The 17,955-nt window shown below is 44.2% G+C and overlaps 2 protein-coding genes across 4 annotated transcripts in view; both read right to left on the reverse strand.

Moving 5' to 3' along the window:
• trim66 (tripartite motif containing 66) overlaps positions 1-3,719 on the reverse strand; it is a 30,723-nt gene extending 27,004 nt beyond the window's left edge. Inside the window, 1 exon segment of the mRNA XM_061670931.1 lies at positions 2,280-3,719. The gene's annotated coding sequence lies outside the window, so the exon portion shown is untranslated.
• Positions 3,720-3,818: 99 nt separating this feature from the next.
• The window catches only part of dennd2b (DENN domain containing 2B), a 59,059-nt gene continuing 44,922 nt past the window's right edge, over positions 3,819-17,955 (reverse strand). For all 3 annotated transcript variants that reach the window (XM_061670932.1, XM_061670933.1, XM_061670934.1), the window contains 8 exons: positions 17,631-17,771; positions 17,342-17,490; positions 9,344-9,521; positions 8,373-8,414; positions 8,138-8,249; positions 5,909-6,148; positions 4,713-4,799; positions 3,819-4,423 (listed from right to left, as the gene is read on the reverse strand). In XM_061670932.1, coding sequence (XP_061526916.1) covers positions 4,389-4,423; positions 4,713-4,799; positions 5,909-6,148; positions 8,138-8,249; positions 8,373-8,414; positions 9,344-9,521; positions 17,342-17,490; positions 17,631-17,771 — 984 coding nt within the window. In that variant the 3' untranslated portion in view covers positions 3,819-4,388. The remainder of the gene's footprint in view (positions 4,424-4,712; positions 4,800-5,908; positions 6,149-8,137; positions 8,250-8,372; positions 8,415-9,343; positions 9,522-17,341; positions 17,491-17,630; positions 17,772-17,955) is intronic.

Consider the following 17,955-nt stretch of genomic DNA (forward strand, 5'->3'; position numbering starts at 1 on the left):
AACTCAGGACAGAGCAACTTTTGTTTGAACGCACGCACTTTTTGGAGCATGTGACTGACGGGTGTTTCTAGTTGCTCAGGTGTCGCCTTTTAGATTGATTGACAAAGCCAACAACAAGCTAGTGCTTGTTGTTGGCTTTGGGTTTCACCTGTGAAAACTGCATTTGCTGTTCAGCGAACACGAAGACCAGAACGCTGTCTATGGGAGAAAAGCAAACCCCTTTGACGCTGAGAGAAGATGGAAAATCAATCAGAGCTATTGCACAAACATTGGGCATAGCCAATACAACAATTTGGAATGTCCTGAAAAAGAAAGAAACTACTAGTGTACTGAGCAACAGACATCGAACAGGTCGGCCAAGGGTGTCAACAGCGGTTGATGACAGAAACATGGTGAGAGCTGTGAAGAAACACCCAAAGACAACAGTCAGTGACATCACTGCCAACCTCCGCAGGGCAGGCGTGAAGGTATCGCAATCCACTTTGAAGAGAACAAATATAAAGGCCAGACCACAAGATGCAAACCACTCAGCAGCAAAAAGAATCGGAAGGCCAGATCGGTGTGCAGAGACGAGCCACAAAGGTTTCGGAACAACATTTTCTGGACTGACGAGACCAAGATCGACCTCTAGCAAAGTGATGGAAAGGCCAAAGTATGGAGAAAGAAAGGATCTGCTTCGGATCCAAAACACACAAGCTCATCTGTGAAGCACGGTGGAGGTCATCTCGTGGCTCGGCTTACATGGCTGCTTCCGGAACGGCCTCAATAGTCTTTATAGATGAGGTAACTCACGATGGGAGCGGCAGAATGAACGCTGAAGTCAACAAAACCATTTTATTTGGCAATTTACAGAAGAATGCATCCAAACTCATCGGGAGAAGCTTCATCATGCAACAAGACAATGACCCAAAACACACTGGACTTCATCAGGGGGGGGAAGTGGAAGGTCTTGGACTGGCCAAGTCAATCACTGGACCAGGACCCAATAGAGCATGCATTTTACCTCCTGAAGAGGAAACCTCCAGAAATACACGAGAGCTGAAAAGCATTTCAAATGAAGAATGCAACAGTCTGGTGAAGTCAATAGGTCGCAGGCTTGATGCAGTTAGAGCAAGTAAGGGTTATGCCACCAAATATTCAATGTTCTTCACTGTAAGTTCATTTAATAATGTCTGTTCCAATACCGCGGCACGGTGGACGACCGGTTAGAGCGTCCGCCTCACACGTCTGAGGACCGGGGTCCGATCCCCGGCCCCGCCTGTGCGCCGTTTGCACGTTCTCCCCGTTGCGGCGTGGGTTTTCTCTGGGTACTCCGGTTACCTCCCACATCCCACAAACATGCATGGCAGGTTCATTGACAACTCTAAATTGCCCGTAGGTGTGAATGTGAGTGCGCACGGTTGCTGGTTTGTATGTGCCCTGCGATTGGCCGGCAACCGGTTCAGGGGCGTACCCCGCCTCCTGCCCGACGATAGCTCCCGCGTGAGGAGAAGCGGCGGATGGATGGGTGTTCCGATACTTTTGCGCAGTGGGTGACTTCAAACAAAAGGTTCTCTTTGACTTCTACCTTCACATTCAACAAGACAATTTTCTCCATAAAGTCATTTGAGAGTGTTTTGGATATCCTTGAAATTCTTTCTCGAAGGCCAAAGGTAGCACTAGTTGTGGGGGGGGGGGGCTTTACTGAGTAACCAGAGATGTTCTACTCGCGCACGACAAAGAACATTAAACTGGATGTCAAGGATATCGAATAAATGATCAAGCGGCATTCCACAGAGAGATGAAAACATCTCAAACAAATGCTCAAATGACGTGATGGGAAGAAGTTTGAGGATTTATTCGATAACCTTGATATCCAGCTGAAGGTCCATGTACTATTACGCTTTTTGTCCTGGCTAGTGGCAGAACTTTGGCATACTACCAGAATACATGAATCCGCTCGTCTTGCTGACGTAATATCGCAATAATGTTCCATCTGCGCACTAAAGCGTCTGTAAAACAACAGCGGGCCTGTCAATCACAGCCACACAAGCCCCGCCCCCGCATTCAGCGCCCGCAGCTTCAGCATCAGAGCGCATTTTGCGTGTGTGCGCGCGCCGGAGGTTATGACGCACCCACCTATCATGGACGTGGCGCAGTCACCTAAACATAAACACTACACAACCTCCCGCGGCGACGCCGACCACCAACACAAAGTACATCGATAATGTTGACAACATCCCAATGTTGGGACGAGTCCGAATCAGTGCTGGAGGCGCAGCCTTGAGTCGACATCCTACCGGGTGTCCCACCGAGACTCGTGTCACAGCTGCGGTGTCGGCCTCCCCGAAAACTCGAGGACCCTTACTGCGTCAGCCGACTCGTTGGCTAGTTTGGTGGTTTGGAACGTCGCTTCCAGGCTTTAGGTAGCGAGCATCCGCCGAGTGTCGCTCACCGCCAGCGGATGTCGCTCTTTGGCCCGGCCAAATTTGGGAGCTTCACGTCTCGCGGTTTCTCGCGCGATTCGGAAGTTCTCGTGAATTCGGCTACTCGCTGACGTCTTGCCACTACAAGCAAAGTGAAAGAAAGAATGTTTTCACAAATGTAAATATGGCCATCAGTAACCTACTTTCATACACTTTAACAGTGCCCCTGGTTCCTCAAACCCGAGTAACAAAAAGCCTCGAAAGTTTTGAAATACTTCTAAAACTTGGTCAAGAACGCAAAAATCCTGGTATTTTTTTTCTTTTCTTTTTCTGTGTGTTATAAACGGAATGGTCTTGATGGTTGTTTCATATATTTGGCATAGTGATCTGTACCTTTTTTTCGTTAATAAAAAAATACAATAAAAAGGAGTGTGTTCGTTTTGCTTGAACACATAATTACAAATATAAATCATAGATTTGGGTCATTTTCTTTGGGAAACAATTTTAAACGCTTTCATGAAAAACAGGTAACAAAGATCATTTCACCATCATCGTCATCTCTCTCATATTAAAGGTCATAAACCATCATAAAACGTGATTGTCCCACTTGACCATGAAAGGAACATTCTTTATGAGGGGTTTTTTGTTTGTTTTTTTTCATCTATATTTTGCTGCCTTTGGGGTAACTCTGTTTTGTTTAGCCACCAGAAAAACCACATCCTACATTTAAAAAAAACAATGCTGAATAAAATCTTTACAAATAGTTACATTTTATGTACATACTCATTTAATTTTGGTACAACTATAATTACTGTAACAGAGTTGCAAAGAAATGCAAATGTACGGGATCTTAATGGTCCATCTTTCACTAATATGTGGATTTCATGTTTTTTACATTTTTGCTCTCGAAAATGAAAGTGGCAGTCCATCCGTCCATTTCCTGAGCCGCTTCTCCTCGCGGGAGCGCCGGAGCCTATCCCGGCTGTCTTCGGGCAGGAGTCATTTTCAATAATATGGATTCATTTTGGAGCAATTGGTCAATCACTAATTGCCTTTCCAACGCCAAAATTGACACAAATGGAGACCAAATTCACTGCATAAATGCTGAAAAAGGAATGTATTCGTCATTTTCTTATATATATTGTCATGTCATTTTCCTCGCAACCGTTTCTTCCCAAATGAAGACTGCACGTGCGCGGTAAGAAAACGGAGTAGTCCATTGCATGAGAAGGGAGCGGTAGTCGTCAAAACGATCACGATAGAGGAGCATTTCCATGGGTTTTTCAGCGCATCAATTCAGATTCAAATGATTGAATTACTTATGATTCTTCTTTTTTTTTTTACGAGAGGGTCGGGGGGCCAGGCGTACCGACCGCTTTGTGCTTTCCAAATGGTCAGCCCGCCCCCGGGTCGAGGGTAACGCGAGCCTCGTCGCGCGCCGTGATCCCACGTTCGTTGACGTGAAGATGTCGTCCCGAATCGACAGGGAGCTAATGAGAGCACGGCGGTGACAGGCAACAGCGATGAGACCACGTGTAATTGTAATTAGGTTAACATCGCTGCTGGTAGACTTACCGGGTCTGGTGGGAACTGCTTCTCTTTGGGACACTTCAATGATTACTTAGAGGAGGTGACTAAATATAGCGACGAACATATATACATATAAGAGGCACTTCTGAATCCTTCGAATGACCTTTTTTTATTGAAAGATTGCAAAATATGTTAACAGTTCACCGTCTTGACGCATGTCGGCTTTCGAATCGATTCCGACGCTTCTGTCTTGAACCGACGCGGCACGGAAGCATCCAAACTGTACATTTGATGCCCTTGCCGCGTCACATCGGCTCTTCACAAGAACAGCAGTGGTTTCTGAGTTCATATAGCGACCGGTATCAAGGCCGGCTCACAGGGAAATATGTACAAGTTTCATGAGGAGCAAAGATGCAGGATGCGCGGCAGGCTTGAAATCGGGAAACGGTCACCTCAATTCTTCTTGTGGAGAAACTTCATTTTGCTTCCTAGAAAGGGCCAAACAAATGGTAGTCATTGGCTATTTATGATGTCACATGACTTCTTCAGTCATCTCGCTTGCAAAACGAGCGACGCAAGGCTGTTTATAGTTCTGTCATTTCTCCATCCATTTTCTATAATCCTAATGAGGGTCATGGGTGAGCTGGAGCTGGAGCCTATCCCAGCTGACTTTGGGTTAGAGGCGGGGTCCGTAGTGACCTGGTCGGCCGATGGCAGGACACACATAGACCACTCACATTCGCAATCACGCCGATGGGCAATTTGTTTGTTTGTTACCAAGGCCTTTGAGGAACTTGTTGACGCCGCTCTGCTCCGTGTCCGGCAGCTCCTCCAGGTACTGCTCCGCCCTCTGCTCGAACAGACCTGTCGGCACATTTCAATAGTGCCACTAGAGGTCAGTACGAGTACGGCGTCGGGCATGAAAGCTTGAGCGCAAAAGGAGGTCAACCGACACCCCGGAAAAAAAGGTAGGAATATGAAAAACTGTTTGCGCATTTTTGACATACAAGTTAAGGTCCATGTAGTCATACACTCTTTTCACTCACTATGATGACAATTGAGGAGACGGGTAGAAAGACTGTGTCTTACAAGTAACCTTTTTTCCCCCATTTACTGGATGACATTTTGTCCACTTGAAAAACAACACAGTAGTCAAGACACAGTCATAATAGTGCGGCGAACTGTCTTACGATTGAGAACAAAGCGCTGACATAGTAGCTACATTGATAACGGCTTTCCATAAGGCCGTTTAAACATAACTAGTAACTACTATGCTCTTTGTCCTCACCAGTAGGGCAACTTTGGCATAAAGTTACCAGTGAGGTAACTTTGCGCTACTCATACTAATAGTGACGCACTGATATATTCAACGAGTAGAACTGTTTCTGACTACTGGTGATATTTGTTTCTGCTACTAGTGCTAATTTTGGCCGAGACCCAAATCCTTGATTGCAAATGTAGGCTCAAACAGCTTTGACATCCCTGATCTTCAAGTTCAGGTCCCTGGACTCGTACACTCTTTTGCCCTCACTAGTAAAACAATTCAGCACACTGCTAGAATGACGAGGGGGCACTAGTAGATATCCTTGATACTGAATCAATGTTCAAAGGGCTTCATGGAAAGCCATTTAAACAAAAGGCAAAACTGTCGGCTGTGTGCGACAACTACTACGACTAGTGACATATAATTTGACTAGTTAACATCTAGTGCTTCACTAGTAGTACTACTAGTATGCGATGTCAACTAGAGGACCGTTTTGCCTAGCTAGTAACATGTAGTTGTCCTACTAGTATGCCAAAGTTGTCTGACTGCTGTGCAGAAATGTCGCGTCAGTGGCGGGAAAAGCATTTCTAGTAAGACAAACTTCATTCTACTAGTGCGCTAAATTGTCTTACTAGTGAGGACAAAGAGCATAGTAGTACATAGACCTTAAGCAGGATGTGAAGGACACGGTGACAATTTGAGGGCGTACCTTTGGCGCGTGTCTTCCTCAGCTCTCGATCTTGAATGAAGCCCGCGAACATCTGAGACTCCATAAAGACGCCCAGGAAGCGACGAAGACTCTTGGACGCCACCGACTTGCGGAAAGCTTCTCTCTGAAAAAGGCGCTCGCCGCGTTCGTTCTGGGTGATGAAAAGCGAGTAGTGGCCGACGGTCTCCAGAAAGAAGCGAATGAAGGCCTCAGACACCAAACTGTTTAAAGAGTTGTACTCTGCCAACACACAAAAAGGGACAAAGAACTTTTGGAGGGATGTCAGGTCGACACGTTTGAAAGGGAAGATTGGCTCTTTCGGTTGCTGCCTCTGGGCAATAAAACGCAGCCGCCGCTCCCGACAGCAGAGCGCAGACTCGGGGGTCACGGCTCGTAAACGTTCAGTCCGCTCAGCCCGAAACTCATCGACCGGCGATCTCAATTCGTGGACGTCGGACGTTTGCGGCCCGCAAAGTCATTATCCCGCTATGGCGTCATGCTCACAGCGGCGCACTACCTTACAAATGGTCAAAAAGTCGACATGAGGTAAACATTGGACGTTGGCGTTTCACAAACAAACACGTCTTAAAGTAGCTTTTTCCCTGGAAGGGATTTGAAGGAAAGAAGTAAGTAAGGAACCAGCGGTTTGTTTTTCCCCGCCAGCAACATATTTTTTTCACGTGCCGCAACAAAGATGACATGACAAGCTCCATGTCTTGAAATAAATATGGTCCAATTCTTTGACCCGCGATTGGCCGGCAACCAGTTCAGGGCGCACGCCGCCTCCTGCCCGAAGATAGCCGGCCGGGATCGGCTCCGGCACGCCCGCCACCCGCGTGAGGGGAATGGATGGATGGATAATTCTTTGACTTTACACGAATCTCAACAGTAATGTTAGCATTAATGTTAGCGTTAACAACATGAGGTGTCCTGGCTGAGTCGGCAATTTTACAGAGTGTGAAAATAGGTGATCCAGGGTTGCCACGGCAACAGCCGACACTAAGCTAGCGTACCAACCGAATTAGCTTCACGGTGGCAAGGTGTCGCTTTAATCGAGAGTTTATCTTTGCTAGTAGTCGTAACTCGCTGAAAACAAAATAGTAAAAAAACATACCTTGATACAGTGACCATATTTCAAGAAAATTAAAACAATGCTGTCATATGATGAAGGCCTCTGCTAGAAAGCAAAAATAAATGTCAGGAAAAGCCTCCAAGAACAGAATCCTTTTATTTAAGGTTAATAAGAGGCACTTTTGTGTGTTGAGTTGGAATGTGATTGGTTAAAAAGTTGGAATGTGATTGGTTAAAAAAAAAAAAAAAAAACAGCTCATAGAGGACACCCTCCTTTATGATCTATCTATTGATTTGAAAAAAAAAAAAAAAAAGAGTTGAAATGATTTATCTTGCTCACTTTTTTTTTTTTTGTTTTTTTTTTGAATCAATCCATCCATCCCTTTCGTGTACCGCTTCTCCTCACACGGGTCGCGGGCGTGCTGGAGCCTACGCCAGCTATCTTTGGGCGAGAGGCGGGGTACACCGTGAACTGGTCGCAGGCCAATCGCAGGGCACATACAAACAAACAACTGTTCGCACTCACATTCACGCCTACGGGCAATTTAGCCTACCGTGCATGTTTTTTTTTTTTTGGGGGGTGTAAACCGGGGAAAACCCACGCAGGCACGGGGAGAACATGCAAACTCCACACAGGGGAGGCTGGATTTGAACCCGCGTCCTCAGAACTGTGAGGCAAATGTGCTAGCCAGTCTAACACCGTGCCGCTCATTTTTTTTTTTTTTATCATAAAAACCTGCCATTTGAACAGAGGTGTGTAAGTCTTTATATCCACTCTATAGATATATATAAATACATTTCTTTACGTTTCTATATTTCAATTTGTTGATGGTGAAATTCAGGTTTTCATTAGGTGAAAGCTATAATCATCAAAATAAAACAAATATAATAAAGAAATATTGCACTCTGGATCAACGAAAGTACTGAACTAATTTAAGAGTTCCTCCATATTGTAATATATTCAGATGTACCTGCATATTATTTTTTCTCATTGACATAAGAGTCATGACAAGACAACATGACATCAAAAAGTGCACTTTTTTTTTCTTTTTTTCTTTTTTTTTAAACCACAAATGTTTTCATCGAGTAGCTGTTGTGTTCTGCTCGACATAGAACACATCAGTCTTGTCACGGTTAGACGTTGCGTCACTTATTTACCTTCGTCCGACTCGCTGTCTGAGTCCTGACTGATGATGTCATTCCTCTGCTCCAGCGCTTGCTCCAGAGCTGCTTGAAGTTTCCGTGGCAACAGCGAGGCCTCGTCATCCATCTATAAACAAACGGATAAAAAACATAAAAAGACAAACGCCACAATGACTGGAGATAAACAGCATTTTACGGGATGACTTTCAATGTGTTTTACAGTTTTTCTACCACACATTAAAATACAAACCTGTCTGATGAAACGGTCGGTTCCGAGGTCCACCATTAACGCCTGACGAGATGGGAAAAAAAACATTCAGAAAACAACAGCATCTCCTCAATGTTACTGTTTATACTCATCCAGGACAACCTTATGACATCCGATACAAGACGTGTGTCAAAATATCCCAATTTTCTTTACAAACATCGACATGTTGACCAAAGTGAATGTTGAGCAGATGTTGCTGACGGTCATTAACGGACAAATCTACAAACTGTCAGAATGTGGCGGCCAACACTTTCATGCTCACCTCCTGCTTGTACGCGTGTATTTGAAATGATACATTGAGTCGAATATCCACTTAACCCTTGCATACTGTTTATTTCCCATGCACACAAAGTATGTTCCGGGTGCACGCCTTGGCCACCCGGGGGCAGTATAGTACAGACGCACTGATATACATCGAGACGTCGCAGCTCCTCAGTAAGCTTCAGCAATATGAGTCTTTCTTCACAGAGGAGAAAGAAGACGTGCCTGTGAGGTATCACTGAGTCTGTATTATACTGCCCCCTCGTGGCCAAGACGCGCACACCGGAAGGAGCCGCACAATGACTTCATCCTGATGCATAAATTGTTGATTTTTTTAAATATTTTATTGAATTGTTATTATGGTAGTCTTTTATGAAGTACAATACTGTAGAGTGCTACCTTTCTTCTTAAAAACATTGAGAAAAATTGTATTCGGTTTTGAACAGATGCATGCAATTTCCAGTCATTCCATTAGGGAAAGACGATTTGCGATGCATGAAGTGTTTTGAGTTGAAAGCGTGACCTCGGAACCAATTCGACTTTGAATTCAATGCAACACTCTACCTATGTCCACACGTCATTGCTTCTCATGCCAACCAGGCCAATGGCGTGACAGTATAATGGGTCGGCATGTTTAACATCATTTCACAGAATCGGCGGTAAGGTTGGAAAAAAAACCACACTTGACTCACTTCTTCTACTGGCAATTCTTTGAGCTTCGGCAAGGAGCTGGACAGCAGCCCCACCAGGAAGGGAGTGGGACAGCAGACAATGTCCAACATGGAGCCGGGCAGCACAGGGATGAAGGTGTGCTGCCAGGAGAAGGGGTAGAGCAGCGCTACCACGGCGTGCATGCAGCTGGACAGCGTACTAACGGTGGGAGACAAACACGCGTCATTCCATCACCGCATTGCAGGGGCGACACCACAAAAAGATGAAGAAGATTTCCCAATATTAACGAAGGCTTGGTGGTGAACAATTTGGACAATCCAACCATTGAATTCTTTTGATACGTGGTAGAGCTCAGACCTCTGCCAAGGCTTGCGTTGCAAAACTGTGCATTTTCAAAGTTGAAAACTGTTTTTATGGGAATTAACAAAAAAATGTTGGGGAACCTAAAGGAAGATTGCACAATTGCAGGTTAGTCTATAGCAAGTGCCTTGGTTAGAGGAACTGTAGTTGGGGGGGGGGGGGGGTGCTGTATATATATTTTTTAATAATGTTCTTCTCGTGTTAACCAGATTTTAATCCAAATTGGGTTGACTTTTTCTTCTGCAAAGTTTCTGGGAGATTTGCCAGACCAACATTACTCTCAATTGTAATTAGGGCCAGCATCAAACTGTTCAATATGATTGACTGTGACCTTCTGCAGCTATGTCCATTACTTTAGACATGACAGTCCAAAATATTAAGACCAGCTCTCAGTCTAATTCTCTCTCAGTCTAGATTCTCAGCCGTCCAGGTCACGGTCATTCGTAAAGGTTGAATTGAAGCAACGGGACTCTTCTTGCTTGTCGAAGGCATTTCACATTTCATCCAAAAGCCTTCTTAAATTCTACGTTTTAAAGTTTGGAGTCTCTGAAGGCGCGTGGCCCCCGGAGTTGCCCGGCAAGGTTGGCGAATGACCGGCCGCCACATTGACGACAATATTGAACGGAATGTTAAACGAAGACCTCTCTGAGAGTGTCAACTGAAACTGAACATTATTACCTTTGTAATATTTCACATGGGTCTTGTATTGCATACCAGGATAATGGACTTAAGTGGTCATAATTTTGTGGCCGATTGGTGCAATTTAGTCAAAAACGATCAAGTTTATTTACACATGGAACGAGCATAGCTTTGGCGGAGGGATGTCCAAACTTTTTCAACTGAGGAAAAAGGAAATTGGAGGGCCACTTCATCTCGTGTTTGTGAATATGGAGGAAATCAACATATCGCAAGCCGAATAGCATAGTTGCCGAAAAACAAATACCAATGCGCTTGGTTAAAAAAAAAAAAAAAAAAAACAACGCCTTTTTCTTTATGTCTGTGTAGATTCTCAGTCATCCAGGACACGGTCATGAAGGTAACTGGACACATTTATTTTGATGAATTTGTTTCGTTTTTTTTTCTTATTTTCCCAAAATGTTTGAAATAAAACAGGACTTAGGCTAATGATATGCCAAGTAAGTGGTTAAATGTATCGAAAGGGAAAAAACAGTGTGCTGTCGGTAACGAAGCAAAGAGTCGTTCATATTTGTGTGCTTTCTTGTAACATTGACAATTTATTTTCATTTATTGATTTTTAAATTAAAATATGTTCATGATGTATTATCACTTTTATATTTTGTATTTTCATTTTTTTTGAAATGGCCATCTTTTTAAACAGTTTTTTTTTAAAAAAATAAAAATTGTCTGGCAAACACAGCGTGGAGTTTTGTAACATAGTTTTATTTCAAATGTTTTAAATTAAAAAAATGGTGTTTTAACATTGACTTTTTCTCCAAACTTTCTGATGTGAGCCATGCTTTTTGGGGGGTATTTCAAATTCGGATATGCGGCGGGCTGTACGCATTGCCACCCACTCTGTCCATTGATTGACTATGATAAAGTGAAAGGTATTGTGTGTGTGAATCCATGTCAAAGTGCATGGATACAGAGGAGCGAGCATGATGAATTACAGAGTCACAACCGTTGGACATGCCGCAAACGTTAAATCGGAGTCCCGTTGACGCAAATAGCCCCCAAAAATGCAGCAGTTCTGTTCCCCTTTGACAGCTGCGGTATAACAACCAGATCCCAAATAGCAGCCCGTCTTTCTCACGATCCGTCACTTGTTGACAGTGGCTGACCCTCCCCCGCTCCCCGTCCCGACCCTCCCCCATCATCCGCTACGTACGGTTCGGCCTTGCGTTTCACAAGAGAGTGAAAATAAACTGCGGGCCCGATCGCACGCACACACAGCAGAGCAACAACAAATCAGTACGGATCGAGAACAAGGCCGGGATCAAACATGGTATGCAAACACACCCCACTTGAGATAGACGTTTAATGAGGAATGTTTTTCTGTGCTTGCTGTCATCAACGGTCCGTCAGCATAAACAAAAGTTGCTCTCTTCTCTGTGACACGCACACACAGCCCAGTGAAACATAATCAATCTGGACTGATAAACCACGATAGCACGTCCCTTCTCACTCCGGCATTTGGAGTCAGATGACCGGCGCTCAAATATGTTTTCTTGACTGTGGAAAATTCTAAATGCCAAAGTGCAGTATTTTCAATACATAAATAATATGGAGATAATTCCGAACAGATCCCGTCCCAACAGGGAGCGACGGGGCACGGAATTTGGAGAAGCTTCGCCACAGGCTAAACGCAGACACACGCACAGACACACACTCTCACGGTGATACCAAAAGGATCAATTACATTGGACAAGCCCTAAACCAGCACCACCGCACACTTCTGGGGGAAGATGAACTTGCAGTGAAAATACTGAGCACTAGCGGAGCTTGCCACTTAACCCTGCATAAAAAGAATCCCAACACACCATCCATCGTAACAAAATAACAACTGTACAAATATATGTTCATCTGCCTCACAGTTCTGTCTGGAGTTTGCATGCTCTCTCTGTGCTTGCCTGGGTTTTCTCCCACGTGGGAACGTGAGTGCAAATGGTTATTTGTTTAGATGTGCCATGCGATTGGCTGGTAACCAGAAAATGGATGGATGGATGGATGGATAAATACACTAATTGACCCCCCCCCCCCCCCAAAAAAATAAAAAAAGGTTTATAATTGTCTACAGATGCCACAAGAAGGTGGCAATGCACCACTTTTATCTAAATGAAACTCCTCAACTCACTTCAACATGGTTCCTTGGCACCTAGATCCCACAAGTAATACTTGCGTTGCTTTGATGAACATAGGATCGGGTCAAAAACTACCCCCAAATTGCCAAATGCCCACCATGAATATTTAGGTTCATAATTTGGGCGATTCTGTTGAAGTTCAGGCTGATAGATGTTGAGGTTTGGAGCTCATTCCAACAAATTTGCTGCGGTTGCCAGGCCTGTCTCGGTACGCATATAGTCTATTTCCCCAGGAAACGTCGGATAGCAAGATATTGTCAGCATCTGAGGGAGAAAGAGAGCGAGAAAAAAATCCTGCATTTCGCATGTTCCATGCACTAAAACAACTGTGATGCCATAAACATAAAAACAAAGCAAAGAGCACACTGTCAGACGTATCGCTACAGTAGAAGTCCATTTGTGCCCCCCTAATCTTTAAATGGAACAACGGTTCAATTTTCTATTTGGTTCGGACATGAGTAAAAATTCGAATCAAACTCCAGTGTGGATCAAATCAAGCGGATCGAGGCAGTCTCGGTTCAGTTCCAAACGAATGCTGGCACAATTGCGGTGAACAAGTGCTCAATTAACCAATCAGGTTTCACTCCAAACGCTATAATGGTGACGTATCTACAGGTTGACACTTTTGCCTTAAATATTAAAAAAAAAAAAAATGTTCCTCAAAGTGGTCAAGACGGATAATAAGCTGAAGACAGAATTGTAGGATTTTCACAACTGCAAATGATCTGAATTCAGCGGTCAGCTCTTAGAAGAAGGGTCCAAATAAATCTTAACCGCACAACAGCCAGCAGCTCTCATATTCCTGATGCAGCTGCAACCATCCTTCATATTCAAATAACTTCCCCGAGCACGCTCACGTGAAAACAACGAGAGAATGACGGAGGCTCTCAAATGGGGCGCTGATGAATCTGCAAAGGTCGTGGTTAAGTGCGGGGGCGTGAACTGTGATCGGAACTACTGATGTGAAAATCAGCTGGTCTGCCTCCGCCTCCTTTTTCTACTCTCCTCTTGGGACAACATTTCACATGTTTTGAGCGTGTGGAGCACATGAGAACGTGCCAGCACCACAACATGTAAATTCTACACGTTAACGTTCAGCCATGCCGCCGACTGGAACGCGGCCCTACAGCGGCGATCGCACTCAGTTTACGAGGCACAAGACACACTCAAGCAATTCTTGATGAGCTCAGCATGGCCATGACAAAGTCATTGTTCAATTGACATCTCCGCCCTCCTCCTTCTTGCTCTTCCTCCTCTGACTTCCTTTCATCATATTTCCTCTCCTCGCCATCGGTGTTCGTGTGCAAGCACTTTGCCCCAAGAAAAAACGGACCTTCTTTTTTCGCTACTGGAGCAAAATCATCGTCTATGTAACGTGGCCTTTAACCAAAGCAACAAGAAGGGTCAGACGCCCATCAGGAAGTAAAGTTAAACAGATGTGAAACAGGTGAGCACCAGCAGACAGAGATGTGCGACGAAAAAAAAACAATTGGCAATGAAAGGGAATGAAGTGCTCTATTCCAAAATGAGATTGAAGCCACATTTGAAAATGATCCATTTTGCCTTGTTAATCCTTCAGTACAGATGCTATTATCTTTTGTTAAACATGTTCAGATCGGGCTAACGATTTGTTTTAACAGGGTCCGATAGGATGTTTGTCCAATTTGCAGCTACAAGTCAAAAAAATGTTTTTTATTTTTCTCAGAATACTCAAAAGCGGATTGATTGTGTTTCGGAAAAGAGATCTTCAAATATGCACCGACACCCATAAGCCATCAAATTTGGATAATCTTCCAATCTTCTCGATTAGAACGCTTAGTTTTACTTGAGGCTGTCATAAACAGAATCATGTATCAATACGTGCGATGGATTTTCAAAAAGTCTACACACCCCTGTTCGGATATCAGGTTTTCGCAATACAAAAAAAAGAGACCAAGATGAATCCTTTCAAAACTTGTTTCGCCATGAATGTGTCACCCTCACTCGGGTCGCGGTTGTGCCGGCTTCTTCTTCTCGACTGACTTCGGGCGAGATGCGGGAAACTCCCTGAGCTGGTCGCCAGCCACTCCCGGGTCACATATAAACAAACAACCGTTAACACTCAGATTCATACCTCGGACAATTTAGAGTTGCCCGTTAACCTACCCTGCATGTTTTTGGAATGTGGGAGGAAACTGGAGTACCCGGAGAAAAACAAGCAGACATTCCGACAGCTTCTTCGCTCTCGCCATGAAATTGCAACTTTAAATGTATCCGCATTACCACGTTACCGCTAACCTCGTAGTGAGTTTTTATGTTTTTATGTCTGAAAAGTATTTTTTTGTCGTACTCGAGCGGCTGCGCCTATCGGAGACAAATTCCTTGTGTGTTTTTGACCTGCTTGTAAATAGAGATGATTCTGAGTCTGAACAATGACAATGAACGTAAAATAACGATGACTAACGTTGCACACATGGCAAAACAAAAACATGAGATTTATCGGCTGGGAGGAGCTTTTTTTTTTATTTTCCTCCTCTGCCAAGAAATAGATCCACACACGTGTGTCTATTATTTTGGCCAGCATTCCCAAGGCTTGCCTGACAACTGCGAGAGTTCGCTCACATACAGTAGAGAGTTACATCGAGAGTTCCGCAGGTTGCTTGAGTTCAGCGAGGCAAAGGTGACATGGCCGATGGGGACGTCATCCCATTAAACAGTGAACTTGTCAGAACAAACGATCTGTTGAAAATCAATTGGCCTTCAAGGAATGTATTTGAAAGTGTGTGACATTCCGGTGCGCTCGCTCAGACAGGCAGACAGTATGGCTACAAAACAAAGGACTATTGTGGAACAGCTCTCCCTCTCATGCTTTTCTTCTTTTTCTGGATGCACATTTCTCGGGGAAAACGCATACATCATGTTCCGCTGAGGAGCTATTTTGCGAACGAGTAACGTACCAAAACCCCAGGGGGAGCCAGCCCTTTTCATCGTGGCAACCATTAATGCGGCATTGAAGGAAGGAAATACTTCCTTCCTTCAAATACTTGCACGTAAGCACACTTACTAATCCTAACAGAGGCGTATTACTAAGCCATTCAACCGACAGTATCGTTAATACTTGTCGATTTCATAATATACATAGTTACGTAGCTCGCGATTGTTTAACAGACGTCGTGCGACTCAAGATGTTATCTCCTCGGATAACGGCCATTCGGTTTCCTGCTTTCGTGTCAACACTCGCGCCGGCGGGCCGGCGGGCACGGCATCGCGAGACAAACGGTGACGTCGGAGCGGCACACAGGAAGCGCATTCCGTCCCCCGCGCAGTCGCCGCCCTCGCTGATGTTTGTTTGAACTGGCCTCTTTTGCACAGAGAATCACATCTCCTCGCGCTCCACCCTTGCCCCCAGCGCTGCAAAAAACGCCTCAGTGGCCTGTGACAAGTCGACACGCCGGGTCCCTCCAGAGCCCTCGTGACTCATTGCGCTTGACTGCTTTTATCGGGATCATCTCGACTGTAAGTGCAAAAGCATCGGGGCATGGGGATGCCAAAGCACGAACGCGAGAAAGGAACTCAGGAGAATGCAGACCAAGCTCAATCTGTTAACAAAAGAAGGAGGCAGGGTGATGTGAATGTGTGCCGTCTATTTGTTCGTTAGCAGACTCCTTCCTGGTGCTCGGAGGATGACGTAGGACGTTACAAATGGATTTGAACATAATGACTTACATGGCGAACAATCAAAACACATCCATCGGGCAGGAGGCGGGGTACGCCCCGAACCGGTCGCCAGCCAATCGCAGGGCGCATACAAACAAACAGCCATCTGCACTCACAGTCGCACCTGCGAGCAATTGAGAGTCGTCACCTTCGACCGTCATTTCATTCGATTCATTTTCTGTTTTTAAAACATACTTTTTTTCCCTACGACTTTTACCCCAGGTTGAGATGCTGATTTTGATTTTTTTTTAATGGTTACATGATTTTGTTTTTTACTATTTTTAAATGTGTCATTTTTTTTTCACTTATTCTTTCTTAGCAGTCTTATGTCTCTGATATTTTATTCGTTTACATGTATTGTTCCTTGCTATGTTTTTAATGTTTCGCTAGGTTCAGCACTTTTGTCAGCTGGGTTATTCTTAAAGCGCTCTATCAATAAAGCTGGATTGGATTGTGCTAACTAGCTACTATAATTTATTCCCAGACCAAATTTTAGGTTAAAGGGAATGTTTATTTGAGGGTATAGAATGAGTATCTCGGGCTACAAAAATGACATAAAGAGGAGGAAAAAAATACTGGAAGAAGTTATATTAGAGATATCAATAAATCTGCCATTTTCAAGTACACTTCAATTGCTTTTTCACCATTCTGAAGGACCCGGGTAACTTCTTGCATAATCTATAGAAGCATTATAATCAGTTATACATTGAGAACGTTTGATGTGCATCCATTGAAAGAGGGTTGTAATATATATATATGTTGTACATTTAAAAAATATACAGGTGTCTTACAGCTAAAATATACACATCGCAAGGAATGAATATGAATAATTACGCCTAATCTATAACTTACTTATTAACAGCAATCCAAACAATACATAAAGTCTAGTGATTGTTGATTAGTATCATAAGTCACTGATAACTTCACATTGCATTTTACCGAGTTTGACTTTGTGCGGTTCTCATGAATACTTCATTCCTCCGCACCGGATGCCGCAAACGTTTTCAAACGAGATGCTTCTTACTTTTCTTTTAAATGATTATATTATACAGATGACGACAAATCTTCTCACCTTTGTTGCAATAGTTTTGTCCCTGAAATTGCGTGAGTGTGTTTGCGAAGTACGACACGGAGCCTCACCTGAGTTTCTCAGCCACAAATATGACCCTGCGCTCCAGCAGCAGCGAGGCAAAGACCCGAACAACCTGGCGAACACCCAGGCAAGCGAACAGACTATCGAAGTCCACGTGCTCCAGTCTGGAGTCGGTGGGCCGCCTCAGCTCGATGATCTGAACACGGAATTGACTTTTGAGGGTACGGATCCACTTAACATCACAAATGAGAAACAAGTTTCCTATCAAAAGAGAAGCACTAGCAGCATTTAATGGGTGTGATGAAAGTCGTAACGCGAGTGGGGTTGTGCTCTGACCTCGTTTCCTGCACCAGGCAGAAAGGTCTTGACTTTGATGAGCTTTCCGGGTGCAGGAAAGGGCGACTCCATCAGGCTCCTCATGAAGGGATAGACCAGCGCCGCTGATACGCCTCGCCGCCGCTCCACCTCATCCAAGATCTAAACAACGGTGAGGAAAAGAGTGTGGTATCAAACATGGACATTATGAGTGTATTTCTCTTTGAATATACTGTACACTTTAAGCCTACTGCACTTTAAAAATATAATACTGTTGTCGCTATACATTACGTTTTCCGTATTGTTTTGAATTTGATTATATAGCGAATGTCCACTACATCGCAGC

This window comes from Phycodurus eques, chromosome 2, assembly GCF_024500275.1.
Source record: "Phycodurus eques isolate BA_2022a chromosome 2, UOR_Pequ_1.1, whole genome shotgun sequence".
NCBI lineage: Eukaryota > Metazoa > Chordata > Actinopteri > Syngnathiformes > Syngnathidae > Phycodurus > Phycodurus eques.